Genomic DNA, 27,871 nt, shown 5'->3' with positions numbered 1-27,871 from the left:
TAGTAATTATTTAACATGCTATGGTCCGTTATTTCTACTAAATGTCCATTTATAAGAATAATAACAATAGTGCTAAAAGTTAAATCCAGTGCGTAGCCGACAGAAATAGCAAAGGCTCGAGGAATCACAGTCCTGAACACGCATGAAGCACGGTAAAAGAGTGCCCCTGTGAAATCGGGAGTGTAGCCCCGCAGTATGTGGAGGCGGAGCTCGGGATTGGTGATGGGGAGGAAGGGGGGCTCGTGGGGGAGGCGGAGTCTCGGCAGTCCTGGCAGGGCCGCCATTTTTGCAAAGGGAAAAGAGACTGGTTAGGGGATCTAATTTCTAAAAGTCGCCGTTGACTAGGGTACAGTTTTTAACGGTTTCGCATTAATTTCTAGTCAAATTTGTGTCACCGCGTAGAACAAGAAGCAAGGGATTTTTTCACAGGAAAGGACTCTTTAGGGGACACGTTAAAATACAAACATTTTAAAGCTTTGCTAGGGATCCGCAGTGTGTGGACAGAAGTATTGTTTTGGTTGTGGAAGCTGTGTGGAAGCGACGGGGGTCTTACCCAGGTCCCCTTATTCGCTATTCAGATCCTCCAGAGTGGACATAAAACGGTAAGTAAACTGCATTAACTGGTTGTTGTAGAGTGAGCACAAATCCGACCTAGAACGCTATTGTTGGCTTTACTTAGCTGGCTAGGCACATCATGCTGATGCTGGCTAACGTAGTTGTAGTATCAGCTGAGGTTAGCTTGCTAGCTATCTGATCAACACTGTTAGCCCAGGGTCTATATGTGAGAAGCAGCTTTATCAACAAAATGAAAAGGACTAACTAGATGACGTAAGTTTCCAATGTAAATGTCAAGTTGCTAAGCGTAACGCCAGGAGACCGCTTGCTAGCTAGCGCATGCTACTATGCTAGCTCAAATTAGCTTTACTCAGACCGAACATGGCTCTGACTTTTCGTTGATCGAGTGGCAATAAACGAAACGTCATACAAAGTTATCGGTTTAATATTATTTACAGGCTGATGTGATTAATTAAAGTGTTTACCACATATTTAAAAACGCCTACATAACGTACACTTCAACGTTATAGGTAACGTAAGACAAAAACGCTGCAATTAGATTAATGCCTGTCCCATAGCCTACCGTCTTCGTTACAGCATACAGACTTTGTCAACAACAGTTAACATTGCCAGCAGTGAACTTGTCCTTAAAACATGACTATTCGCACATTGACTTAATATAAGTAGAGCCAGATAGGGGTGTTGATGATGTTTAGTTTGACACAGTGACACTGCGGGCCATATTGCGCATGGTTTCCTCCGTTTTTAGTGTAAATAATGTGACCTCCTAATACAACACTGCCCGCTTTATTTCGAAGCAGTTAATTTACATTAGCCAGGGTCCTTGCAACTGCAGCTGTCAGTAAACGCGCCAGTTCTTTTGGGATATCTTCTGTTACTCGATTGGTGTTTGCAACACTGTCATCCAGCATGAAAACAGGACATTTAGCATTAGTTACACACTTGAATATGTCGTGGTGGCTCCCATCCTGCTCACCCAGAGCACGGGACATTATTTCCGTTCAGCGAAATTTTATACAATGCCACTTTTCAAAGCCAGAGAACAATGAGCTTTTACATGCATGTAAACAGACAAATATATTAAATCTGTTATGTCCTAGTCAACTAAAAGCAATACCAACTGTTAAAATTGCTTACATGTCTAGCTACATTGCGCAGTAATCTCATAGGCTACTGAGCTATTAAAGAATCGTAGTTATAACAAGGTGAAATCAAGTATATATCGTGTCAAACGAGGAACAGACGACTGCTATTTTGTTATAATCTGACTTAAAAGTACATTTCGCGATCACTTAATTTAGATTCAGGGTGTACTGGGTTCAAATGCTGCAAACGTGGGGGAGGGGATGTTCCATTTGGGCATCTCGCCCCAGTCATACAATTTGTAACTCCATCTCGATTGGCAACCCTGGTCATGCTGAACTAACTTATACTGTCGCAATTGGTTGTTTTACTTGACCTAAAACAAGTTCCCATATGAATGTGCAATCGGCTTTGCCTTGCCCCGAGCAGTTTGTTATCTCTCAACGCGGATACTGTCGCTCTTTCCTGTCTGTGACGAGCCAAGTGTTAATCCACATCTTTCGTGTCGGTACTAGCTTACTTTGCTAACTTAAATCCACTACGCACTATGCCGTTAGCTCCCATTTGTTACCGCTAGCTCTGTCCGTTATTTTTGGCCTTTGTTTACGGCCCAGCGTGTACATATATCCCAGGTATCACTGTGTTAAACGTTGCTTCTTTCGCTCTATGCTTTACTGTTAAAATGTAAAATTTAAAGGCTGTTCGTGCTTCGATTGTCTCCCTACTCCGAATGACATTACCGCTACATATAGCCTGCTACATTTCCAGAGGCCATTGCTGGCCATAATTGCTAGCCGATTAGCTTACTGGCTTTGCTTTCGACGAATTCACAAAAAAACCCTAATGGTAACAACACATAGACTGTACCGACAGAGGGATACTTAAGGTAGAGTGTATGAAAGAGGCGATTGAATGCATTCTTGGGGATTTTCGTCCCATGGCGAGGCTCCCCTTGCCACACGATTGTCTCGCCGTCCTGAGAAAAGCGCTATGAAAATGGCGACAGCACCAGGGTGTTGTGGTAACATAATAGCAACGTTGTACCCTCCACACCCCTATCGGCAGGACTGACTGCAGCGCCGACATACTCACTGGGAAGCAACTGCACAACACACGATTTTTTATTTTAGTTGAGGTTAGGTATGACAATAACGTCAAACAATCTAGAATATGCCTCGGTAATAAAGCTCCTTTTTGCTTGCCATAATCACTGATACTGTTATGCATATTCTCAAAACTAATAACATACTATCCCTGTGACATGCGTCAGGGCTTATGCTATTGCTTGTGTTTCTGTTGCAAGATTTGGTGTTTGAGCATGAGGTTTATGCTCACAGAACATTAGATACAAGTACTTGCAACTACAAAGCACTGTAAAGACAACGTGATTTATGTGTTTTTTCTTCAGCTTCAGAAATGTACACCAACACTACTTTTCAAAATAAATACTTGCTCATTTGCCACATCTCACCTCCCTGAAATCATCTGTAGGAAGTTAACATGATGTACTTTGTCCCCCACACTCACGGTTTGCATTTCCTCTTCCTTTCCCTCTTCTTTTCCATTTATCCCTTTTGTGTGATTAAAAACACTCAGTATTTTATTCGAACACACTGGGATGTGAGTTTGGTTGTTACACTTGGTATTTTGAATTTCAGTGTTGGTAAAGAAGGGTGCTTGTCGTGGGATATCGGTTGAAATTTCATTTGACTGAAGACTCAGATTACTTAAGAGATGATAACTCAGCTTTTGAACTTTATTTTCATGGGAAATCAGTCGTATTAAACATCATAAGATGCTAGGTATGCCCCTGTCTGCGTTTTGATCCAATATTTTTATTTTCCAATATAATATAAGTTGCACGTAAAGTATTTCAAGTACATAATAGTAAAAATGCCTGGATGAAATCGGATACTAATCTCGCAGATTGCCTCAGAACAACCCCATGTAACAGTATATATTTAAAATGTAATCTTTATTAATGCTGTACGCCACAAATCTGCCCCATGTAGGCTCAATTTTTACCAACTGGACTAGGGCAGTTTGTATTCCTACCATAAAATTTAATTTTAACCACGGTACCATCTAATATTAACACATTAAAAGTGAAAATATTGAGGGGATCAAATCAAAGCTAGTTTTCTGGATAGTGTTAAAGTCTGTGGACTCTGGTGTGGCACAGCTGTCCTTTCTTCTGCATCGCCCAGTGGGACAAATTTTGGCACTTTGTTCAGCTCAAATGCCTGTTCGTAACTATTACCCTTATTGCCAAGTAGTAGTTTTGTTTTTGTTTTTTTCTGTCTTTCCTCATGATAATTTTAATGTCAGTATGAGCAAGGAAAAGTTCAAACTATCAACGACATAAATGTGATTTAACATGTTTGTAAACAGTTGTGTAGCTGTTGTATGAGGATGTTGTGTTGACATCAACCCCAGTGCCGGCAGGGTTAGACTAATGAATGTATCATATAAAGGTGCCTCTTTGACTAAAGCGTTTCTCAGTAGCAGCAGTAATGGCATGACACAGGCCACCAAACCCCTGAACCATTACCATGTGAAACAGACAAAAAAGTGTCCAGTTCAAGCCACTGTACCATTGTTCATATCATAAACACCACTAAGCACTTGAATGAGCTGGATAACTTCTGTGCATTGATAGGTCAGTGTCATCTTAATTAACTTCAGCTGGCTGTGGATGTAGTTCACGTAGTAAATGGCAAAGAGTCTTCTCTTCTGAGGAAGGTTTATTACAACCAGATGAGTGAGAGGGCCCTACCGTGCTTAATCAACCTCTCTACTACATAATACAAAAACTCCCCAGCCATCCTTGTTCTTCCTTGTAAGGGCTTCTTTTTTCTGATATTGGCGCTGAAAGTGTTAAATACCTGACTGTGTGTGTGCCTGGTTGCCTTGTGCATCAAAGTGTGTGTTTGCTTAGATGGTGACGGCGTTGTGAGCTGCCACTCCCCCTCTGCATTAGGGACAGAGCACTCTGGCAAGCGACAGGGAGTGATAGCAGTCTCAGATGACACACCTTTCCTCTCACCCTAGATGGACTCTCAAACACTCATGCGATCAAATTCTCTGCTTGAACAATGTTGTCTGATGTATTTCCGTTTTACATACTGCCCGTTTGTTTACTTCCTGTCAGTTCTACAGTAACGTTACCGCTCACTTTTCACAATAAGCTTTGTTCATATTGTTAATAGTATTTATCGTTTATTTTTGTATATAATGTTTTTGATCATTTTGATAATCACCTCAGTGTCTTAGATAACCACTAGTGATGATCAGCGCCTGTCACTCAGTGTAGCACCTTTTGACAGTATAATTAATGAACGAACCACTCCCTAGGTTTGATGTAATTTTTGGGCCTACATTGAACCCTCCATGCAGGCTTTGGTTGGCTTCACTGTTTGAACTCTCACTCACTACATACAAACACAAACTGTAAATACTCTTAATAATATGTACTACTTTACTGTGAAAATTGAAGTGAACAAAGGATGAACAGGTACTGTACGGTTGGAGGTGAAGTTACTGTAGTGTTAACAGTAAGTAAACATGTATAACGTACTATATCCACTTATAAAACGGATATACATCACACTATATTGTGCAAGCAGAGATCAAATAGCCACAAGCTAAGCACAACTTTTTCATTTTGAGAGAGAGAGAGAGAGAGAGAGGCGCACAGGATGTCTAGTGGTGTATTGACATATTGATAGGGCAGATGAAGGCCACAGCCTCATCAGCTTTCTCATTGACACTTCCTATACTTGGAAGGTCTCCTCTTGTTATTGTGCTCTTCCCTGTCTCCAGACAATAAACTCTCATCCCTGAAACAGCAGCACGTCTGTGTTGGTGAAGTTTGTGTCTCTGTAGATGCACACCTCACCATGTGGGGCTAAGCTGCGTGGCTGTGGCCTGGTCTCCAGTGATCTCACTTGTGTAGTACCCAGACCCTAAGAGACCCAGAGACAAAGCCGCCTGCCGCTGGTGCCCAACACAGTCACATGGTATCCCAGCTGGGAGGAGAAGCCAGGGCTCAGGTGACCTGTTTTTGTGCTGCTAGCTGGGCCGTAACAGATCCCTCTTTAAACTAGCAAGCTGCCTCCCCGACAGGTGGCTTTAAGGATGGATCTGCTGAGGCTGCTGACGCCTCCCTAACCATCTTCTTGTCGCTGTGCCTGTGTTACAATAGCATTCATGGGTAGCAGCACAAGGCAGGGTTGGCCATCAGTGTTGATGTAATGGCACTGTGGTCCAGGCATGAAATTGATCCCCAAACACAGCTGTAATGAGTGACTTTTACTGTTCTTTTGCCCAGTAGATTCTGAGTAGCCTCTCCCCATTTTCTCTGGACACACATGCACATGCGTAGCTCACATTTTTACTTAACTGCACATTGCATTCTCCAAATGCTGTAATAAGCTGCCAGCTGCATATGTGCCCGCTTGTCAGTCTCGGATCATCAGACTAGCTCTTCTGTACCAAGAGACAAAATCACACTGGGCTTCACAAGCTCAGTCGCACAGATAAAGATGCATCCTGATGTGAATTGGTTTTGTTTAATGTAATGTATACCTGTCCAATTTACAAATGTTTAAAGGAACTGACCCTGACCACACAGAGCGTGGCTATAATACTCCGTATCAGAGGTGGATGGAGAGATTGTGCTCCGGGGGTTCTCCTGAACAGACATAGCTCAGACTACAGGAGGAGTGCCCCAGCTTTGCTGCCAGGCCCCGTTTCTGCTGACTTTAACTAGCTCACTCCCTGGCAGTCTGAACTGAGCTCAAAGTATATTGTTGGATTTTTATATATTTTTTTGCCCTTGAGATGCTGCACATCTTATCACATCCCACCGTTTTCTAACAACACAGCCATGCAGATAAAACAATCCCATGTGGCAGGTACCAAGCCTGTTGTGATGCACTTAAAAGGTCCACACCCACCGTGAAATAGACAGATAATGTAATGTAGCCCCAGAAAACCTCCTAAATCTACTTTGTTTCTTCATCACTGTGCTGCACTGCTGGCCCATAGCTAGTTACGGGGCTTGAACACTACAACAGTCTCCTCATCATCTTTCTCCTAAGGGGACTGATCTTTACAATCTGATGAGGTATTGGCTTGTATTCAACAGCACAGTTCCTATTGTGGCCACAAAAATTGCTTGTGTGGACATCCACATCCACATCCCCTGCTGTATTGATGTATGACCTCACCTTCGGTGCTTGAGTGCAGGGGGAAGCGCCTGGCAGCCATGGGCACACTGATTTATGAAGGACAGGGCAGATGCAGTGTGTCCTCCTGTGGGCACCGTGCAAAAGAGGGATAGGCCTACATTCCATCTGGGTCGTGCTTCCTGTGTATATGAGTGTATTTGTAAGAGTTTTATCTGTTTATTTATGAGCTGAGTCATCACAGCCAGCTATGAGGATGGTGTGAAGTCACATCAGCTTGGCATGGGTGCTGTGGCATTGAGTTGGAATCCCTTATTTTCTTTTGCTCCTCCTACTTATCGAAAAACATAATCTGCCAAGACTTGGCTGCGAAAACGAGAATGGAAACACTTGCACACAGAGCAGTGGTAATAAACTGAGGAGAGAGGAAAGCTGTTGTCTGTAGCGGCACGATTTGAGTGTGTTTATGCTGTGGGTTTTCCCTCACTGACTTCAGTGCGGTTCTGTCTTAAAAGGATAGTTATTCCCCACACAATGACGTGACTGTGTCCCCTTGCGGAGGGAGGGAAGGAGGAGAAAGGAGAGACTGGGTTACGCTATGTGCTCCACTCCGCCACCCAGAGTCCACCTTGGTGTAGGCTGTGTAGCGTCACTGTCAGACAGACCCCATGTACACCTCCCCCACCCTGCTGCCCTCTGAAATGGAGGGGTTGTGGAGGATTTCTAAAGCTCCCTACAGTGCGAGAAAATCTGTTGAGAGAGCGCATAAAAGGTGAACAGTTTTAAAGATGCCCGACGCTCTACAAAACACTTCCACCCTGTGGCTTGTTTTACTAATGACCATTTTCGGAACATGTCTTTGTATGTCCACCTTCTACTCACCCGTCCCTTCTGCATGTTCCCCATTTTCCCCACCCCTCATTCCTCTCATGTGCTTCCATAGCAGCAATGTATTTGGCCAAAGGTGGCTTTAAATGGTCTCCTTGTAATTAGGAACTGTGCTGCGACACTCCCCTTCCCCTTCGCTCTGTGTTACTGTCTCAGGTTTATTTAGGAAATGCTCAGAGGAGGGAGAGAAATCCGGCTGGGCGGGGTGACTGGGCACAGGAAGGGGGGGTGGGGTTTTTTTGTTTTTTTTTTCTTTCCTTTCTTTGGCTGCGTTTCTCCAGGCTGATGGACAGCTCTTCCAGAGGAAGTAGGAGGAGCAGGCAGAGGCAGTCACAGCACAGCTCAGATTTAGTCAGGAATGCTGCTGTACTGTACTTGTTTTTCTTTTTTCCACCCACCTTTTGTTAGTTTTGACTGTGTCTGGCTGTAGCGCAGTGCACGTATGTTTGCGCACAGCACTAAGAGTCTCCTTTTATAGAGAGGAATGTTTGAAAGGACAGGGCAAGGGGTTATCTGTCTGTGTGTGTGTGTGTGTGTGTGAGAATGTGAGCTTTTGTGTGCATTCCTTAGTAGTGGCAGCAGTATTCCCTGGATGAAGTGGAGAAAAACCTAGTGGAAGAAGGAACAAACGGGCTGCTTCATAGGGAAGCTATTTACCAGTGCTGAAACATGCTCGGCCTCTCAGATAATACAAAGGAGGGGGGAGTCTGTCATTTCAGTGTTATTGGCAAACTCTCCTGTCCTTGTTGAAAGAAAGTGTTCTGATTACATCAGCTTCCATCATTTAATGCCCCTGCCAGTGATATAGCCGTTTTGTTTAACCCAGTCCCTGCACACAGAATCTGAAGAGAATTTGGACGGTGATCCCATCAGTCGCCTTGGCTGACACACAGACACACCGGGGTCTTCTCCCTCGTATTAATTAGGCCTGGAGCCGACAGCTGTCATGTCTGAGCCTTTCCCCAGTCCTGCTGGCTCGAATACTGCATTTGGGTGAATTAGTACTTCAAATAACTCTTGCAGCAGTTGCGTGTTTCACCCTGTGAACTATGAGCTTCCTTGACACAAGCTGTGCAGTCAAGTTTGACAGCTAACCTGGTCATGAAATGTAGCTTTCCTGGAGAGACACAGTACGTGCATTTTTATTTTTTTTTGAGCGCTTCAGAGGACATGCTTAGGCCAGAATGGGCTGATACTTCATAGGCATGCAGCGACAAGATTTGGTGTGGTGGTGTGTTATTGCTTGCTAAGTGTGACGTATGCCCCTACTCTATACTACACATGACATATCCTGGTTTTGTAAGCCCTCTCCCATCTCTGCCCTTAGCCGTGATCTGAGCCTTTGTTTGGCCCCGGTGTGCATGAGCAGGCGGAGGTGTGACCTCCAGCCTATTTTGTCTCGGCAACTGTCCCTCCTACTAATCCCCCTTATCAACAGAGCTCTCCGTATCAGGGACAGCCACACTGACACACATGCTCCTGTCTGGATTCACATCAGCCAGTGTATAATTTATTAGTCCAACCAGCCTCCTACTTAGAGACCAGAGGGCCACTACATTCATTGCCTGACACTTAAATGTAGTCCATTATTGATGCCTCGATTTTACTGCAGCCTTTTCCATGTGTATAGATAGACCCTAACAGCAGCAGTGATTTTAAAAAAAATGAAACCTTCATATCAACAAAGTACATGGATGTGCAATTGAAGTGTGTTTTATTGGAATGAGTGTGTGTGAGTTCTCAGAATAGGGCAGTCCTCTTCAGTCTAAGGGGGAAAAATGGCCTCTGTGTGTTGATGCGTTTTCCTTCCTCCTCTCATGGCGGCTGGCTGCTCTTGTGTTCTCTTGCTCCCCTTTGTGGGAGCTTTCTTACAGTGCAGCCTTCTGCATTCTTGGCAGATAGTGTGTAGAAGTCGCTTTAGCGCAGTTCACAACAGCAGCTCAGGCTTTACCATACAATATTGAATCCTCTCGCTTTTTATCAGTCCCAGCTTGGTAGCTATGTCGGAGGGGAAATTCCTGTCAACATTTTCCTGTCAAACACAGTTCATGGTCTGAAAGTATGAATCATGCATTAACATATGCTGGAAATACCCTGTTTTCACTATGATTTGTAATTTCGGGTTTGCTAGACACTGCTGCCTAGCAAGTACTTTGTTCTTGATGAAAGAAATTACACATTGTTGAACTGATCATCCGTGTATGCCAATGATGCTTCTACACAATACTAACTGATTTCCTTTGTTCCCTTTCTCTTTTGTCTGTCTTCATCTACTTCTCCCCTGTCCTCTCCTACTTACATGTACAGGCCTTGTGGATGCACTTAGATGTCTGCAATGACTGCTGTGGCTGGCATGCCTCAGTGTTTTGGACTCCCATTCTCTGGACTCAGTAGAACAAGAACTGATCAGCAGAGAACGTCATGAGCATAGTCATCCCAGTAGGGGTGGACACAGCAGACGCCTCATACCTGGACATGGCTGCAGGCTCAGAGTGAGTAACACCTGATAAACACACCAAGCCTTTGATGTTCACACCTTTTTTTTTGTGCCCCCTCATTTTCTCATTTATTTCCCTCTTTCATTCATTCTTATATACCATTTTTATCTTTCGCCCTTGACGAAAGTTAATTCTCAGTTTCACTCTTTCTTTCTCACCTCTCCCCACCTTTTCACTTTACCCTGCCACTGTTCTTATGCCGTACCCCTCTTTGGTGATATTCACATGCATTTTGTCACTCTTACTTGATGTAACATGATTCCCCTGTCCCCCTTTCCTCTGTATTTGCCCCTACATGCCCACCTTAACGGGTAAACCAGCTCTGTCATCTTTTTCTTAACTCTATGGCTTGATTCAATTCTCTCTTTTCACATAGATCTCCTCTCCCACGTTTACTGTTAATGGGAAAGGAATTTGCAGTCCATGGAAGCAGGGCCCCTCTAGTGTCTGCTCTAATGGACAGTTCAGTCTTCCCATTGATTATATTTGCACTCAACTATCATCACATAGACATTCTCAGTGTTCAGCTATTAACTACATCTGCCCATGTGAAACTGGCAGTAAGCCTAGAATGTAGATGCACGTGTGCCGTCTGTGTGAAGTGTATTGAAGTACACAACATTATTTTGTTTCCCTTGATCCTTTTCTAATGCTGTAGCTTGATTTCTGCATATGTGTACACAGCATTGAGTTAGTAAAGCAGAAATGGTGCATGGAGCCATGGCAACCAGCCTCCTAATGCCCCTCCTCTCTGTTTCCTATAGTCTTGTCAAGGACATTGCTGTGGCTTTTTCTGATCAAAGAAATGAAGCAAGAGGTTCTCTTATGACTATAGAATAACACACGTCATCAACTTATGGAAGGGCTCCTGTCTTTTTAAAAGACAGAGCGCCCTCCCCTCCCTATCAGGGCCGTGACAGCTTGTGTTGCCATGGTGTCTGCCCCTCGATACCCTCCCTCCCCTCTGCACTGCACCGGGCCTGTTGCCATGGTCACAGGCCTGAGTGACAGGTGGTCCTCACATCGACATAGCGTCTTAAACAGTACCACTGCGCCCCCCCTCGCCACAGAGCTCTGCTGCCACTGGGGGTAGGAGTAAGCCCCCTTCCCTTGACTCTCTCACTCACTCTTTGTCTGTCCAAACTCTGCGTCCCTTCGCCTGCTGCAGATTTCTTTAACGGGGCTTCCACCTGCTGCTTTTGCGCAGGTCCCGTCCAGATCAGAGGGACAGAGCGTAGCTGGACACACACACGGCTCTCTGGGGGTATTGTGAGTGTGCCAGCCGAGACTAGGAAAGCAGGCCTGGCTACTCACCAGTGGAACAGCGTCACGTCCTTTCCACATCCCCCTGAAGTCTGCAGTAGCGTGACCAGCTGTTGGCTAGTGCAGTGTGTGTGTGTGTGTGTGTGTGTGTGTCCACAGTTCACACAGAACCCAGTGTGTGCGCGCACACGCATATGTAGTGTTGCCATGGCAGCAAGTGGGAGCTGTTTAGGAGCGAGCGAAGGCGTTGCCTCTGGCTGCTCATTGCTGCTCTTTTTCTCTCCTGCTGCTGATCTCTCCATTCTCCACGATCGTCCTCTCTACCTCTTCACCCTCTCTCAGCAGGTGTTTGATCTTAAATGACATCTATTCCTCGTAAACACTCCAGTGAGCTATAAATAGTACGTATCAAGATGCCATCTTAATATAAAACTTCAAGTCCAAAAAAATGTGTTTTTTTTCATTCCACTGTCTTTCTCTAACTCATCATCTTTTCTTGTGCATGACACTGGCTGTAGCTGTTCATGCTTGAGTCTGATTGTATGTTTGCAACCCTCCCATTTATGTGGACTCCAACTCTCTAGCTCCTCCTTTCCACTTCCCAGGAGTGGAGACTTGGATGATACAAATCCTGCAGCTATGCACACATACGTACATTCAAACACACTTACTTCCTTCACACTGAACACGCTGGCTCACATGTTTGCCTTCTGTCTTTTTCTGTGCTTGTCATTTCTGTCTCAGCCTCTCTCACTGGTCGACCAAAGTGAAAGTGTGCAAAAGTTAAATTCCAACTTCTCTTGAACTTAAAAAAATCCTCCTTTAACTGCTGAATGTTACATGCCACATGATCTTAAATCCCTCTATTATGAATTGTAGACTTTGGTCTAGTTAATCATTCTTGGGAGAAAGTTAGTGAGCCTACTTCACTCTCAAGTATTTTCAGTCAGGCTCTTTCCGCACACTTAAATGTTCTGGCAAATTTGTCTGTGTGGCAGTTAATCTGTTGTGCACACATGCACAAAAAGGCACACACCTTACCGTGGGTCCGCCTCCAGAGCTCATGCATGCACTTACGTTTTCACTTTGACAGTGAATACTTGAGCGGCAACGCACACAGGAAGTGTTGCACATTGCCCTTACGGCATGCAACAAGAGCAATACCGCCGAAGACTAACGCAGGTACTGTATCACCACTTTACCATGAGTTTAGGAGGGGAACGAAAGAAGAGGGACAAAGAGAAATTATTGTTTTTAAAATTCCACATGTAGCACTAATACATGCTCCATCTACAAATGGGGCTGGTTCTTTTCACTTGTACTTGTTTTCTGAATAATGTCTTAAAAATATTTTGGTTATGGAGTCCCAGTCTAAGCATAGGTTAACAGTTTTACATAGGCAGAAAAGCTGCATGGCCTGATCAGAGTCCCTGTAGTCTTTTAGTCTTTCCTTTCTCCTTATTCGGTGTACCTGAGAGGATGTACAGTATGCTTAGTGAGCTTTTCCCATGTTTTTTTGCCTTGTTCACAGAAATGTGTTGGCTGTAGCCCTTATGAAGTTAGTTGGTGTGAGGTGTAGTTTTAATGTTGAAATAGAGCAGAGAAGGAAACAAGCTCATCAGCTGTCGTGTATATCTGCACTCCTTAATGGTTTCTGCATGTGTTGCTGATCTCGACCATGTCGTGTTTTGCATGATTGAAGCATTAACACATGTGGATATCTTGACTATTACATGAACAGCTACCTTGCCTTAAACTCTTTTTTTTTTTTTTTTTTTTTTTTTTGCCAAATGTATGGTCCTGTATTGCTTAGTCTCTCCTGACATTTCCCCTCTTCATACCTGCCTGTCTTGTCTCATGGCATCTGTTTTGCCAGTTCCACTTCCCCCTTCCTCTAGAGTCACCCTCTCAGCAACTGAATAACTGATTAATCGTGTCATAAGGGTGGGTTGGTCTTTAACGGCCAAACAGGCTCTCCTTAACTGCATTGTGATCCTGGGGAAAGTGGATCTACTGGTTTGGCATGAGCTTGAGCTTTGTGTGAGTGAGAGACAACAGCTTTCTGATGAATGTCTGCCTTGTAGATGTGGGTTAAGGGGTGCAAAGGTAATTTATTTTGGCATAAGTTTCTGTTGTTTGTATGGCTCTCAAGCCTGAGTTTTCTAGCCACGGTGATATGACAACAGGCACAGTCAGTGGTGGAGTATTCATTCTTTACTTAAGTAAAATTACCAGTATATTACTGTAAAATACTCCTGCATTCAAATGCTACTTAAGTAAAAGTAAAATGTACTTTATCAAAAGCAGAAGTACTCACTAAGCAGGAAAATGGCCCATGAAACGGATGTATTGTAATCAATGAGATTTATAAGATTCTAAATTCTAATGCATCAGCGTGTAAGCAGCATTTTACTGTTTTGGCTAGTTGAGGTGGAACAACTTTTAATATAGAGTTATTTACTTTAGTTCAGTGTTTCCCTACCTAGGGGGTCAGGCTCCCTCCAAAGGGTCACAAGATAAATGTGTGGGTCATCAGATGATTAGTGTAGTAAAGTAGAAATAAAGTTCAGCTACACAAATGTGCATTCATTTAAAAAAAACAAACACATAATTTGATGTCTTTGGGTTATTTAATTGAAACCATCTGAGCCTAAAAAGACTGGACCACTGTTTTAATCTTTTATACATTTGTTTATTTTATTTGTGTAAAATCTTAAAGTATCTAGCATACTTTAGTAACTCTAGTAACGCTGTCAGAGAAGGTAATGATGTTAAAAGTAGAAAGTACAGCATTTACCCCTGAAATGGAGGGCAGTAGATGTATAGTAAGTAGCATACAATGAAAAAGTAAAGCCTCAATTCTACTCACTTGTACATATTTGAGTAGTCCCAGGCCCCCTGTTACTTTCACAATTATAGCATGCATCCATATTCTTGCAACTATACCTCTGTGTCACCAGCAGTAGCCACCCTGCTTCCCTTCTAACTGTACTGACGCACACCCACTTCCTCACACTGTTTGAGGGGAAACAATTAAACTGTGTAACCTTGTTATCGAAGTACTTCAGTGCAGTAATGTGTGTTCTTTGTTTGTGTTGCTGCCCAGCAGACCAGAATCAGTGGAGGCCAGCCCTGTGGTGGTGGAAAAGTCCAGCTACCCACACCAGATCTACAGCAGCAGTTCTCACCATTCCCACAGTTACATTGGCCTGCCTTACGCTGTGAGTACACACCCTGCTTCTTCTCACCCTGATACAAATAGCTTGAATACTTTGAGCCCTCCCTCTCTGTTAATCATTGATTAGCTCCCATTTAGGTGGAAATAGAACATAGGGCCTCCCCAAAGTGTTTGTGATATACACATCTAGAACTGCAGGAATGAGTTAATTGATTGAACAACAGGAAATTAATCTTCAACTGTTTTCATAATTGTTTAAATGTTTAGATCATTGTTTAAGCAAACATGCCAAGCTTTTGATTGCTCCAGCTTCTCAAATGTGAGAATTTATTTTACCTTATGGTACATTGGATATTTTTGGTTTATGCACTGATGCTCGGACAAAACAAGACATTTGATCAACTTGGGCTTCAGGAAATTGTGATGGTTAACTGTTTTCTGATGTTATAATGACCAATGATTCATTGATTATTCAAAGGAACAATTGGCAGATTAATCGATAATGAAAATAATAATTTATTCAGCTGGTCCTTACACTCACAAGTTGATACATATTATACATTTAGGTGATTTTGCTTTGTGAATTATCACAACACTAAATTGTAATTTACTTACACCACCTGAACTTTATATGCCATCCTTCCATCAGGACCATAACTATGGGGCGCGGCCCCCACCTACACCACCAGCCTCCCCTCCCCCCTCCATGTTGATCCGACAAGGAGAGGGCGGGTTGTTTGTTCCAGGGGGCCAGGACGAAGCATCCAGGGGCACCACACTCAGCACCTCAGAGGATGGCAGCTACGGGGCTGACATCACCCGCTGCATCTGTGGCTTCACCCACGACGACGGCTACATGATCTGTTGTGACAAGTGCAGGTAACAGCACAGTTGACACTTCTTCCCAGATCTTTTTTTTTTTTTCTTTTTATGATTAAGCAGTTGACAACTACCTGACTCCAAACTTGTTGTTTGCATTGAAGCAGCTTCAGTTCAAAACCTTTTGCTATGATTTGTTTTAGTGCCTGGCAGCATATAGACTGCATGGGCATCGACAGACAGAACATTCCTGAGACCTACCTGTGTGAACGCTGCCAACCTCGACACCTGGACAGAGAGAGGGCCATCCTGCTGCAGACCAGGAAACGAGAATGTTTGTCTGGTAAGCAAGACTCACAGATTAATGTGCATGCCCTGTTCTTCATAAAGATTGCTTTAGGCCTTGATGTTTTAGTGTTAATTTTTAACATTTTAATAAAGTTACAACTTATAACAAATTGACACAAAATTGAATAAAACAGAGTAGATTTATATTTTGAGAGGTGTATTCCCCATTGCAAGTCACGAGGTGTTATAACTTTCCTGTGAGAGCCCATAGATGGATCATACTACAGATTTTACTGGCTTCCTTGCTGCAGTAAATGACCAGCTTGTTAGACAACAGGCTGTGTAGGCTGTGTAAGGGTGCAGCCTCCTCCCCCTGCAGGCCAGGCAAAAATTACTCACCCTCACCCTGAGCCTGGGACGCACTGACACCTGCTGGACAAGAAGCAAACTCATTTTCTAACACATCTTGCGTCCTGCAGCAGCTGTAGCTTTTTCCAGCCTTGTTCAGTACTCTCTCTTAATAAAATAAATGTATTTGTTTTCTCATTCAGATGGGGACACCAGTGCCACAGAGAGTGGAGATGAGGTGCCGCTAGAGCTCTACTCCACCTTCCAACACACGCCTACCACCATCACCCTGACCACTGGGCGCCTTGGCAATAAGCAGGCTGATAAAAAACGCAAAAAGAGTGGCGATAAAGAGCCTCCAGCATCCTCTGCCCGAGCTAAGAAGGTCAGATTTGAATAATTCATTTAAAATGATACCAGTCAAAGGACATTAAGAAGCACTGATGTAATAGGATGTTTTTATCTGGTGAGACCAAAAATGAATTTCAGGCCCTGGACAATAAAGTTGTATTCTATTCTACGTATGATATGCTTGAACTATTCCTTTACTTCTCTGGCAGGCCTTCCGAGAGGGGTCCAGAAAGTCCTCCAGAGTAAAGGTAAACTCACAGAAGCAACACACAGCAATGCCACTGTATTTTTCTACTGTGAAAACTTGAACCATATGTACCAACAACTGTACCGTCTTTTTCTCTCAGGGTGCAGCTCCAGAGCAGGAGCCAACAGAGCACCTTTCTCTGTGGGAGAACAAGATAAAGACGTGGATGGAGCGTTACGAGGAGGCCAGCAGCAATCAGTACAGTGAGGACGTCCAGGTCCTGTTACGAGTTAAGGAGCAAGGCGACGGCAAGAGCCTGGCGTACAACACGCACCCAGCTTCTTTCAAACCTCCTGTGGAGGTATAAACCTTTTTACAGTAAAGTCAGATGTCCACACTCAACCACCATTAAATTATCTTGTGAACAGGACATGCATTCACACCTTGCCTGACAACGTCCAGTCCTCTGCTCTAGCTATGTCTTTGGATTTTAGTATCATTTATACTGGTGTTGCCTGTCAAGTATCTGTACTCATGTCTGACTGTCTCTCTCCTCCAGAGTCAAGTTCAAAAGAACAAGAAGATCCTCAAGGCGGTACGAGACTTGGCCCCAGACTCCCTCATCATTGAGTACAGGGGAAAGTTCATGCTTCGACAGCAGTTTGAGGCCAACGGATATTTCTTCAAGAGGTCAGGATGCTAGTCACTCATCAAAAGGATTTCTCCTTGGATTTATTTCTTAGGAATGTAAATTGAATACTGCTGCATTTTTTTATTTTATTTTATGGAGGTCAAACAAATTAACCAATATTAAAGGCTCTGGGAACTTGGGATGGATGGCTGTGCAGTGTAGCTCATTACAGTCATTGTGCTGTTTTTCTGTGAATTATTAACACTCATTCATTAATATCACCTGTTCCCTTTTTAGGCCATATCCATTTGTGTTATTTTATTCTAAATTTGACGGACTAGAGATGTGTGTGGATGCTCGCAGCTTCGGCAACGAAGCGCGCTTCATCCGTCGTTCCTGCACCCCTAATTCTGAAGTAAGTAAACATCCCAAAAAAACTGAATGAATAGAGGAGTATTGCCTATTTATATTAAGTCTGCCCTTATGATTAGTTATAGTATTGTATTACTCTCTATAATCATCTACCATTCATCTTTTCTAATGTTTTGCTTAATCTCCCTCAGGTACGGCACGTCATTGAGGATGGTATGCTGCATTTATACATCTACTCATTGAGGCCTATCACTAAGGGCACAGAGATCACCATTGGTTTTGATTTTGACTATGGCAGCTGGTAAGTTATAAGGAGTAACCTTGGGAAGTAGCATGCAGTACCACAGTATCTCAGGCAAGGTCCTTTCGCCTTCTAACTTCATATTTTGCTTTCTCTTCCTCCTTTTGTGTTTCTTTCTCTTTTCTGAATATTTGTAGTAAATACAAGGTGGACTGTGCCTGTGTGAAGGGGAACCAGGAGTGCCCGGTGCTCAAGCACAACCTAGAGCCTACAGAGAACCTGGGCTCTGGAGGCCGGCGCCGAGGGAGTCGCAAGGACAAGGAGACGGTCCGTGACGACCAGGGCCAGAACCAGAACATGGGTTTGGATGGCGATGGGAAGGGCAAGAGCGTAGGTGACGGCAAACAGAGGAAACTCTCTCCTCTCCGCCTCTCCATCTCAAACAACCAGGCAAGATTATATTTTTATGAACGTCACACTAAATGCACCCAGTGCCACCCTTCTTTAACACTTTACTGTTACATGTTTAGACTTTGTCTACTATAACATATTTTTTGTTAGTATACATTTACCCTTGTGGCCCATGCATGCAATTTTGTTTGATCTTTGTGAAATGTTCTATGCATGTGTTTTCCATTGTTAGTCACTCTTTATTAATATACATCCTCTTTAGTTCCCCCTTTCCCATCATTCCTTTATCCATTCACCTTTACTCCTCCCAACTTATCATTTTGATTATATTTATGACAATTATTTGACAATTTACTGTTATTGCACAAGACACTTTTTTGCCACTTGTCTGCCAGAGAAGTGCTGCAGTTTATTATCCTTTTGTGGAGGCGTACGTGTTTAACATAGTTAGAGCACGGCGTCTCTCCTCTGTCGTCTTTTCCAGAAAAGTGATTTTTACGTCCTTGACCAAGTCAAATTGTTAGAAATTGGGTCCAATCAGGAGTTTGAAATCAGAGAAATGTTGTTTATGTCAAGGTGTATTTGCCAATTTGGTTGCTTGACCATTTAGAAATCAGTCCGGATGTGTCACATAGCTTTAATTGGATGAGGTGAGACTGTGTGTTTAGACATCCAGAAATGTATTTTGTAGAGTTGTGTCACAGCTGTAAGTAAGAAAATGTGAGATGAGACGTCCCAACAAAGAGATAAAATGTCGAAAGGTCATTACTATTACAAAAAAGTGCTCACACTGAAGTCATGGCACAGTATGTCAGCTGCTAAACAGTTAATTCTGTAAGAGGGTGCTGGTACAGCGTGGAGTGTGCTTAAAGAGGAACAGTTGCTATGAGGAGCAGATTTATTAACCACCGATTACCACCAACAGTCCACTGAGGAAGACCAAAGTGTGTTCCGAGTAGGTGTGTTTTGTGCACAGACTGACTACCAAAAACAAAGCAGAGTTACTTCCCGCGTATATTTCAGATTACTTCCCCTTCCCCACCTTCTCCCCCACCCCCTCTCCTCCACTCTTACCTGTCTCCCTCTAGTCTGTAGCCAGACTAACTGATCAGCCATGATAAAGCGCCATACCCCGCTCTCCCCTCCTCTTACAGGATCCTGAGTTATATGAGGATCTAGAAGACAAAACCTCCGTTAGCAATGAAGTAGAGATGGAGTCAGAGGAGCAGATTGCAGAGAGGAGGAGGAAGATGGTAAGTGTGCCATATTAGGGGCTACAGCTTTTTTCCCCACGCAGCTACCCAGCAGAAAGAGAGAAAAAACAAAACTGTCCCCTGTTACTCTGGGTGTGGACATGACTGTGTCTGCTAAGGGGGCTGTGGCTTGGATAGAAGCAGCTGTCCTCTACCTCCCTTCCATAAAACTACCCTCCTAATCTCTCATCTACTGCTAATGCTCCCGCTACTATCAATGCCCCTGTTGCTGTTTTTGTTCAGTCCTGTTTGTTTTCTTCTCCCTCCTTCAGCTTTGACTTCTTCACAGCACTGAGGCTTTGTGCTTGTCTGTCATTATGCAGTAACAATTATTTTGCTATTTGTCGTCTTTTTTTTTTCCCCTCCAGCATCTGTGAATGAATAGGCCTCCTGTGCCACATGCCCAATTACAACACCATCTCCTGTCAGTGGGAACAAACCAGTATATTGGGTTGTCATGCAAGCTGAGATTATCCCCCAGTGTGCATTATAGATTGAGTATAGCTCTCCTCTCACCTTCATTGAAGCTAGGAGTTTGAAATGGCCAATTATTGGTCCTTTTTTATTTTTTATCCCCCCGCCAAACGGCCTTATGTCCCTGAGAGATAGAATCAAACACACATACACACAGGCGAGCATGGTACGCCACAGACACACTCTGGAAATTACCCCGCAGTCAGCTTCATTTCACACGGTGGACCCCAAGGTGCAAAGTGCTGACTCATCGTTGGCCAACATACAGTTCTGCTAATCGGCCAGAGAGGGATAGATAGTGGGAGAGAGGAGGGGCTGCAGAGGGTAGAGGCTTGTTGCCAGGGCCATATTGACTTTGGGAGATCCAATAGGCTGCTTATGTGTATGTGTCCCAGGAGAGAGCTCTGCTGCTGGAGCAAAGACGTGTGCAGTCACAAACTGACAATCAAAAGTGTAGTAAGATGCATGTGAGGGTTGTAAATCCATGCAACGACAAGGTGCGGGTGAGATAACATAGGGGTGCGCTGGCATATGATTACTTGCCTACTTAAACAAGAGCCTGTATTGTTTGAAAAGGCAACCTGGCCGTATGTGTAATGTCCCCTCACTAAGCGTTTGCCTGTGTGGACCAAATTTTGGTTTACTTATGGCCTTTTGCGCCTGGTAGTACTTGTTTGTATTTTACCTGGCTGGGAAACAATAAAGTTAAGTTGAAGTTGTTTTTTAGTCCATCCATTAGCTTTTATTATGCCATTAAGGTTATCCTCCAGGATCGGGGGGGGGGGCGTGGAGCCAAAATAAGCTGACATTGGGTTACCAGTGTCTTATGTAGTAGGATATAACAAAGTCCAACTTGTCTAACACCTACAGTACCTAACACAGACCTGTTTTGTACCACCAAGATCAGGGAGCCAGAAGTTTAGCTCTGTCCAGTGTTTGTGAAGCCTTGTTTAGGGGGGACATGTCTCTTCTAAACTGGGCTGTCTCTTTATTGAACATTCAGGCCAACCCAGCGGAGCAGTCCCATCTCCCTGTCGGGGCGGCTTCCAGCTGGAAGGGACTGAAACACAAGGAGGTAAACTTGACCCATACATAGCCAACCCTACTCCACCCATCTACCAGCCTCCCCACCCCCAAATCTTCCAGAGGTGACTGACTTACAAGCGTACTAACTGTCCGTCTTTACAGACACCTGTCTTCAGCTTGACCTACACAGCAATATGTCTGTCGTTTCAGTATGTTTCGTGGTATGAATATCTTCTCAAATGGGTGTTCTGACTGAAGGTGGAGCTCTTTGTTTGAGTTTTTGTGGTGGAGGTAGAACTGGGGAAGTATGTGGCACCAATATGCATACAGGAACACATTAGACAACCTTGTGGTTCGTCAGGGTTTAATTGTAAAGCGCTTTGTCTGTTAAGGTAGAAAGATGCTAAATAAATGCATCCTCAGAACATTTTCCCAGTTGCTCCTGTCTGACCTTCTCTCTTTTTTTTGTGTTATTGTAAAAGCGAGGGGTCACTTTTACACCTTTCTCGGCACTCTGCACTCAGCTAGATCGGCTTTCATTTTGTAGCACATATTAACCCGTTGCATCGCTACCTCTTGGGCTCTGTGGGAGAGTAGTACCCCATGCATTAATGCCTCTGCTCCCTCTTCCTTTCAATCACCCCTCCTCCAAACCCCACTTCTATCTCTCTGCAGACACGAGAGGAGAGGAAGATGGAGGCCATCCTACAAGCCTTTGCCCGAATGGAGAAGCGAGAGAAACGCAGGGAGCAGGCGCTAGAAAGAATTGGGAGCGTCAAGTCAGAGGTCGGGGGTCGCAGTGACATCAAGGAGGAGCCTCCAGCCACACCAGAGACAGCAGATTCTCCTGTTGTCATGCAGGTAAGAGCATGGAGACATGAAAACCCTCTTGTTTTCAACAGTTTACCAAAAGACTGAAGAAGTCTGGTCCTTTTCAAGCTATCTTGTGTTCTACAAGCCTCCACCAAACAGTGTATACGTTCATAGAATCTTTCTTTTATTACATTTTGTAGGGAATAAACACTGCAAATGAGTGAAACAAAAAAACCTGCAAATTATCAGGGACAAAATTTGTGAATTTTAGTCAGGGTGGTGATGGTGCAGTGGATATGATACATGTCTTTGGTGTGAGAGACCCGGGTTTGAATCCACTAAGAAACTAATGTGTCCCTGAGCAAGACACTTGATCCCTAGTTGCTCTAGAGGCGTGCAACCTCTGACAAATATAACAATTATAAGTCGCTTTGGAAAAAAAACGTCAGCTAAATGAATAAATATAAATGTTTAGGCAGAAAGGGACATGTTTGTGGGTTCATGTGTAGCTTTACATGGTTTAATAAATTGTAATACTGTCTTTCCCATAGCCGCTTCTGGAGGTGAAAGAGGAGCCGGGATTAAAGCCGGCCAAGGTGAAAGGCTCAAGGAACAGGAAAAGTTTCTCAAGGAACCGCACGCATATTGGCCAACAGCGCCGGCGAGCTCGCACCATCAGCTCCTGTTCAGACTTGCCACCTGGCTCTCCCATTGAGTCTGTGGAGCCTCTGACCAATGAAGCCCCTGAAGGAGAGACGCCCACTGCACCAGAGCCGGAGGCCATCGCTTCTCAAGCACCAGACACCAGCCCTCCGCACAGCAGTTCACCTGCACCTGATAGAAACCGCACTGGGAGCAAGAACTTCAAAACTAAAAAGGTACGGCCATAGTACCATTTCTGCACAGACACCAGCCATTATTTAACAGTTGTGTGGTTGTTGGACACCTAAACTTGACTGTTTCGTTTATATCAGGGACTTTTAAAACTGAGCTACTACTAAACAAAGATATTATTAATAGTTATATAGTTATCTATTTGGCAAATACATGTATGGGAAACCCAACAGATTGTCAAATAATTACATCTTTACAAACTCTTTTCAACAGCACTTTGTGAGTGAGTGGGTGGGAGAGAAGCAGCAGGACCGTTGTGCAGTACGAACCCCAGAGCCGACCCCAGAGAGGCCGTTGAGAATAAGCAGTGACCCTGAAGTACTCGCCACACAGCTAAACGCTCTACCAGGCATGGCCTGCTCCCCACAGGTCTACAGCACACCCAAACACTACGTCCGCTTCTCGTCCCCATTCCTGGCAAACCGCAGCCCCACCACTCCTGGAGTCCCCACTGGGAGACGGCGTTCCAGAGAACTCCCAGAAACGCCGCCGACCACTGGCTCCTGCAAGAAGGTACAAAGTCCTGATTTAGAAATATTCCCGCTTAGCTTTGATACTCATGGAAAATATTTACATCTAGCCAGTTTTGAAGTTTTCCCAAGTTGACACTGCCTTTCCATCCATCACTGGCTTTGTCTCTATGACTGCAGCAAAAGCTTTCCAATTTGTAAACTAAAGTAACTTCATCGCCTGTAAAAATTTCCAGCAATGATGAATGACATTTTCACTAGCATCAAGATGCACAAGGCTATAAGCATTTGACAGCTTTATTTAGTTGTTTCCATTGTTGAATTACTGAACATTTACTCTTTCTTACAGCGATGGTTAAAGCAGGCTCTAGAGGAGGAGGGCTCCACCAGCCCAGCCAGACGACCAAGCCTCCTCATGCCCAATGAGGGTCCTCTCAGCCCCTCCATTAATGGAGACTCTGACAGTCCTCTACCCTACAATGGCACCTGCTCACTACCAGGTAAGTCTTTGTGAGAACTGCGCAGCTGGCACTCAGTCTGGCCACTCATATTTCAAAATGAGACAAATTCCAGGTTGAAAACAAATATTTTTAACTCCGTGCTGTTCAACATTTAAGAGTCTAATACTTTTTTAGAAAGAGCTACTGTTAGTGTAGCTTTTTTGCACCAGGTTGTACCATTAATTACATGCATGCAAAACCTATATTGGAAAATACTGGATGCATGTTCAGCTGAAGCACACTCACCATATTTCTTCCTACAGAGTTGCCCACACCTTTGAAAAAGCGGCGGTTGAGTCCCTTAGATGCCTGTATGTCCGAAAGTTCGACACCCTACGGCTCCCCTTGTGCCACGCCCACTAGGTCAGACCAATCGGAGGCACCCGCAACCCCCATCTTACTGGCTACCCCACCACGTCCTCGAACGGAGGAGCCAAGTACAGAGCCCCTGCCCAGCACCCCAACACAGACACTTAATGCCCCTCAGGAGGTAAGGCTGTCTATACGGAAACCCCATGGAGGCTGCATATGTGTTTACATGAGAATAAGAACTGGAGTGACTGAGTCTATTGTTGGTTACACAGAGTGACTCTTCAATGGAAAGCTCCCCAGAGGTCAGCCGGAAACCCAGTGTACAAGAGGTGAGTGAAGGACAAAACAAAAACTGGCAAATGTCAAAGTATTTACTTTGAGAAATTAAAATTCTGGAGATGGTGTAAGGTTTTGGTTGCAATTCCTTTTATTATGACAACCCCTTGACGTTGGCTCCTCCCTCCTTTCCTAGGCCGATCGTCCCCCTTCGTTGGTCTCCTCTCCATGTGTCAGGGCTCCCAGTTCAGATGGACTCCCAACAGAAGCCAAGGTATCAGTTCCTGAGAGTCCACAGCCTCCAGCTGCTGAGTCTGTGGACTGTGCGGAGGACCGGGCCGATGGTGGGGGTGTAGAAAGCAGTAGTGAGGCTTCCTCATCTGCAGAAACATGTGCTTCCTCTTTTCCTGGCTGGATAAAAAGCCCAGACAGAGGCCCGACTGGACCAGCTGGCCTGAACTTCTCTCCAGTAAACTCAAACTTAAGGGACCTCACCCCCTCACACACTCTGGAGCCTCTGGTGGCTCCCTTCAGGCCTGAAGCTGCATCTGGGGCTGCAGCAGTGTCCACAGCAGGGACAGCGTCATTGGTTGTCTCTCAGGCCCCCTTCAGTGAAGGCCAGGGGCAGCTCTTTTACCCCTGCTCTGACGAGGGAGGTTCACTCGGCTTCTCGCGCTCACTGAATGGGGATGGCTCTGGCGAGGGAGGAGGGTCAGCACAGAACCCCCCACAGAAGAAAAAAGTGAGTGAGCCAACCTAAAAATATTTTACACAATCATTCAACGCCAACTAACGCTTATATTCATTATCAATTAATCTGTTGATGTTTCCTTTGTTTTGTCTATAAAATGTCAGAAAATAAGTGAAATATTTATTTGACTTACTCCAATTGCTTGGTTTGCCCGACCAACAGTCCAAAACAGAAAAATATTTAGCTTAATAACATAGACCAGCAAATCATCACATTTCAGAAGCTAGAATCTGAGAACTTTTTGCATTTTTTTTCTAGAAAAGCTGACACATTTTCTCTCAGTCAATGAATCGACTTATTGTTGTAGCTCTTTTAATCTTATCTGTGTAGCAGTAAATAGCAGAACAATAGCATAAAGGACAAGGCAAATGAAGATTACTACAAGATAAGGTTACACAAAGAAACAACACACAGGAATGTATTCGTCAGTTTTGCAGGATATGCATGGGTTTGCTAAACAGACCTTTTTTTTTTTTTTTAGACTGTATGAGGAGAGAATGCAATATATAACAAGTGAGATTAATGAGAAAATCAAGATTTGTCAAGGTCTGTATTCTGTGTCATCCTCTGTTGACCATGTAATGATCTCAAGAGATCCATTGCCCCTCACGGCTCTTTGTGTCAATAACTGCCCACATGCTGCCCTCTACTGGTTCAACATAAGTCATGCTCTTTGTTCATAAATGACATTGTGATTCTGGTTCTGCATCTTCCCAGGTTTCCCTGCTGGAATACAGGAAACGTCAGCGTGAGGCTCGTCGCAGCGGCTCCAAGACTGAGTGCAGCTCTCCTGTTTCCACCGTGCCACTTTTGACTGTGGACGTTTTCCCCGTTGCGTTGGAGACCGCCAGTGAACCCCCTCCACCGCATGCTACCACAGCTTCCTGCAACATCAACACCACCACTGTTAAAGAGCCGCAGACAAGTGAGAGTGAGGCAGAGATGCCTGGAGAGAAAGGGGAGAAGGAAGGAGGAGAGGGACAGTGGTATGCGCCATCAAAACTACTTCTACCTAAAACATTAAGGACTCTTTGTTATTATTAGGCTAATTATAAGGCCTTAAAAGACTTTCAATGTCCATTTCTGTATGCAGAAATGATGTATGATTGTATTCATGTTAGCATATGTGATATAGTAGTGTTCATTCTAGGAATTAGATTGTGATGATGACAGTGTTTTTATCGATGTTTCTTTTTAGGACGTCGTCCACTTCTGTAGAGCAGGCCCGAGAACGCAGCTACCACAGAGCTCTGCTGCTCAGCAAAGACAAAGACACAGGTGAGAACAATGACATTAATGCTTTCAACGGTCAACAGTAACAACCCGACCAAGAAAAAGTCCAGCACATAACCTCTTGTAAAACCTAAACGTGTCTTTTTACACTCTTTGTTTTTAGATTCAACAAACAAGCTATAACATGTTAATTAGTGAGCTTTAGAGTAGTTGCTGGTAGGGTAATTTTGTTGCCTTTGGACTAGGGCTGGGCGGCATATCGGTGTATATAATGTATACCGATATAATTTCAAAAGAGATATGAAATTAGACAATACCGTTTATACCAATATAGTTTGATGTTGAGTTAATTAATGTTTCCGTAAAGTTCTGCCAGCGTTTGCTCCTCTCTCTCACCGTGCAGCCCCGCTCGTCCCTCTTCTCACAAACTCTCAACAACACGGAGGGAGACACAGTGCTAGTCGACACTGTTAAAGACTTGGCTTGTAAAAAGAAAAGTTCATTAAGTGTTTCCCACGCGTACACTTTACTTCGGCAGGCCGCTCAGGTTAGGCGACACATTGTAGCATTTATCAGAGAAATGGCTACGTCGTCAACATGCAGCTCCGCTGCTGCTGTGAACGAAATCACGGGAGGAAAAGTCCAGAAGACAAGTTCTGGGTCCGAAGCGGACATACAGGGAGAGAGAGGGACAGTAAAGCCCCCAGCTCAACTCGCCTCGACTCTACTCGCCTTTTTTTGGTTTTCCATTGTGTAAAAGTTGTACTTTTTTCGTATCACCTCAGTCTTATCTGTCTTTACATTCTGAGTAAAGTTGAAATGTTTTAACTTAAATCAAGAGACAGCGGTGTGTGCGCGTCGCTGGTGTGTGTGTCGCATTGAATATTACGTTGCGGCAATTTTTGTGGCGTCGCTATGACGACCAGCTAGATTGAGGGGTGCCATCTCTGGGTACTATCTGCGATGGAAAACGGAGGACGGTTGAGTTGAGCTGGTACTGGTAATGGAAAAAACATACATAAGCTGCGGGGAACGCTGACGTGTTTGCAGCGGAGACGTTAGGTCTGTGAGTGTGAAGAGAACTGAAGGAGGCAAATTCAATAAGTGAGTGATACTTAAAATGGAGAATAAAGTATAATTAAAACGGTGAAATAGGAATTCTGCCTAACAGTACCGGGATATGACTCTTTGGCCATATCACCCAGCCCTACTTTGGACTGAGCCAAGCTAGCTGTTTGCAGTCTTTACACTAAGGTAGCTGTCCCCTGGCTTTAGCTGAACGTTCAGTCTTGTCATCTAAATCTCAGACAAAGTAAATAAGTATATTTCCCAAAATGTCAATTGTTCCCTAAAATGATCAAAATCAACATTTGAACTTCATCATTTCTGTTTGTCCATCTTTTAGATGGTGAGACAGATGGTGGAGATACACCTGCACTGAGAGATTGCCCATCTCCAGCCCACACAGTAAGTCAGCATTACCCACATGAATGAGATCTGCCTCCTCCCTGCTAGTTATCAACAAGTGTCTGACTTTTCCTCTCTC

At 44.2% G+C, this 27,871-nt stretch overlaps 1 protein-coding gene across 1 annotated transcript in view; it reads left to right on the top strand.

The window, feature by feature from the left end:
* The first annotated feature begins 245 nt into the window (after positions 1-245).
* The window catches only part of kmt2e (lysine (K)-specific methyltransferase 2E), a 29,919-nt gene continuing 2,293 nt past the window's right edge, over positions 246-27,871 (top strand). Inside the window, 24 exon segments of the mRNA XM_038738866.1 lie at positions 246-602; positions 10,044-10,228; positions 14,604-14,718; positions 15,325-15,554; positions 15,698-15,837; positions 16,334-16,515; positions 16,691-16,729; positions 16,829-17,029; positions 17,228-17,358; positions 17,597-17,714; positions 17,863-17,972; positions 18,110-18,362; positions 19,478-19,576; positions 21,054-21,125; positions 21,752-21,937; positions 22,441-22,767; positions 22,997-23,296; positions 23,603-23,753; positions 24,017-24,243; positions 24,338-24,394; positions 24,538-25,083; positions 25,810-26,078; positions 26,291-26,370; positions 27,731-27,792. Of these exon segments, the coding sequence (XP_038594794.1) occupies positions 10,158-10,228; positions 14,604-14,718; positions 15,325-15,554; positions 15,698-15,837; positions 16,334-16,515; positions 16,691-16,729; positions 16,829-17,029; positions 17,228-17,358; positions 17,597-17,714; positions 17,863-17,972; positions 18,110-18,362; positions 19,478-19,576; positions 21,054-21,125; positions 21,752-21,937; positions 22,441-22,767; positions 22,997-23,296; positions 23,603-23,753; positions 24,017-24,243; positions 24,338-24,394; positions 24,538-25,083; positions 25,810-26,078; positions 26,291-26,370; positions 27,731-27,792 (3,966 nt within the window). The 5' untranslated portion in view covers positions 246-602; positions 10,044-10,157.

The sequence above is a fragment of the Micropterus salmoides genome, unplaced genomic scaffold (genome assembly GCF_014851395.1).
Source record: "Micropterus salmoides isolate LMB-PRFRI ecotype aquatic unplaced genomic scaffold, ASM1485139v1 Ms_hic_scaffold_23, whole genome shotgun sequence".
NCBI lineage: Eukaryota > Metazoa > Chordata > Actinopteri > Centrarchiformes > Centrarchidae > Micropterus > Micropterus salmoides.
Note: the sequence above shows the minus strand (reverse complement) of the source record. Positions and strands in the feature narration are given on the sequence as shown.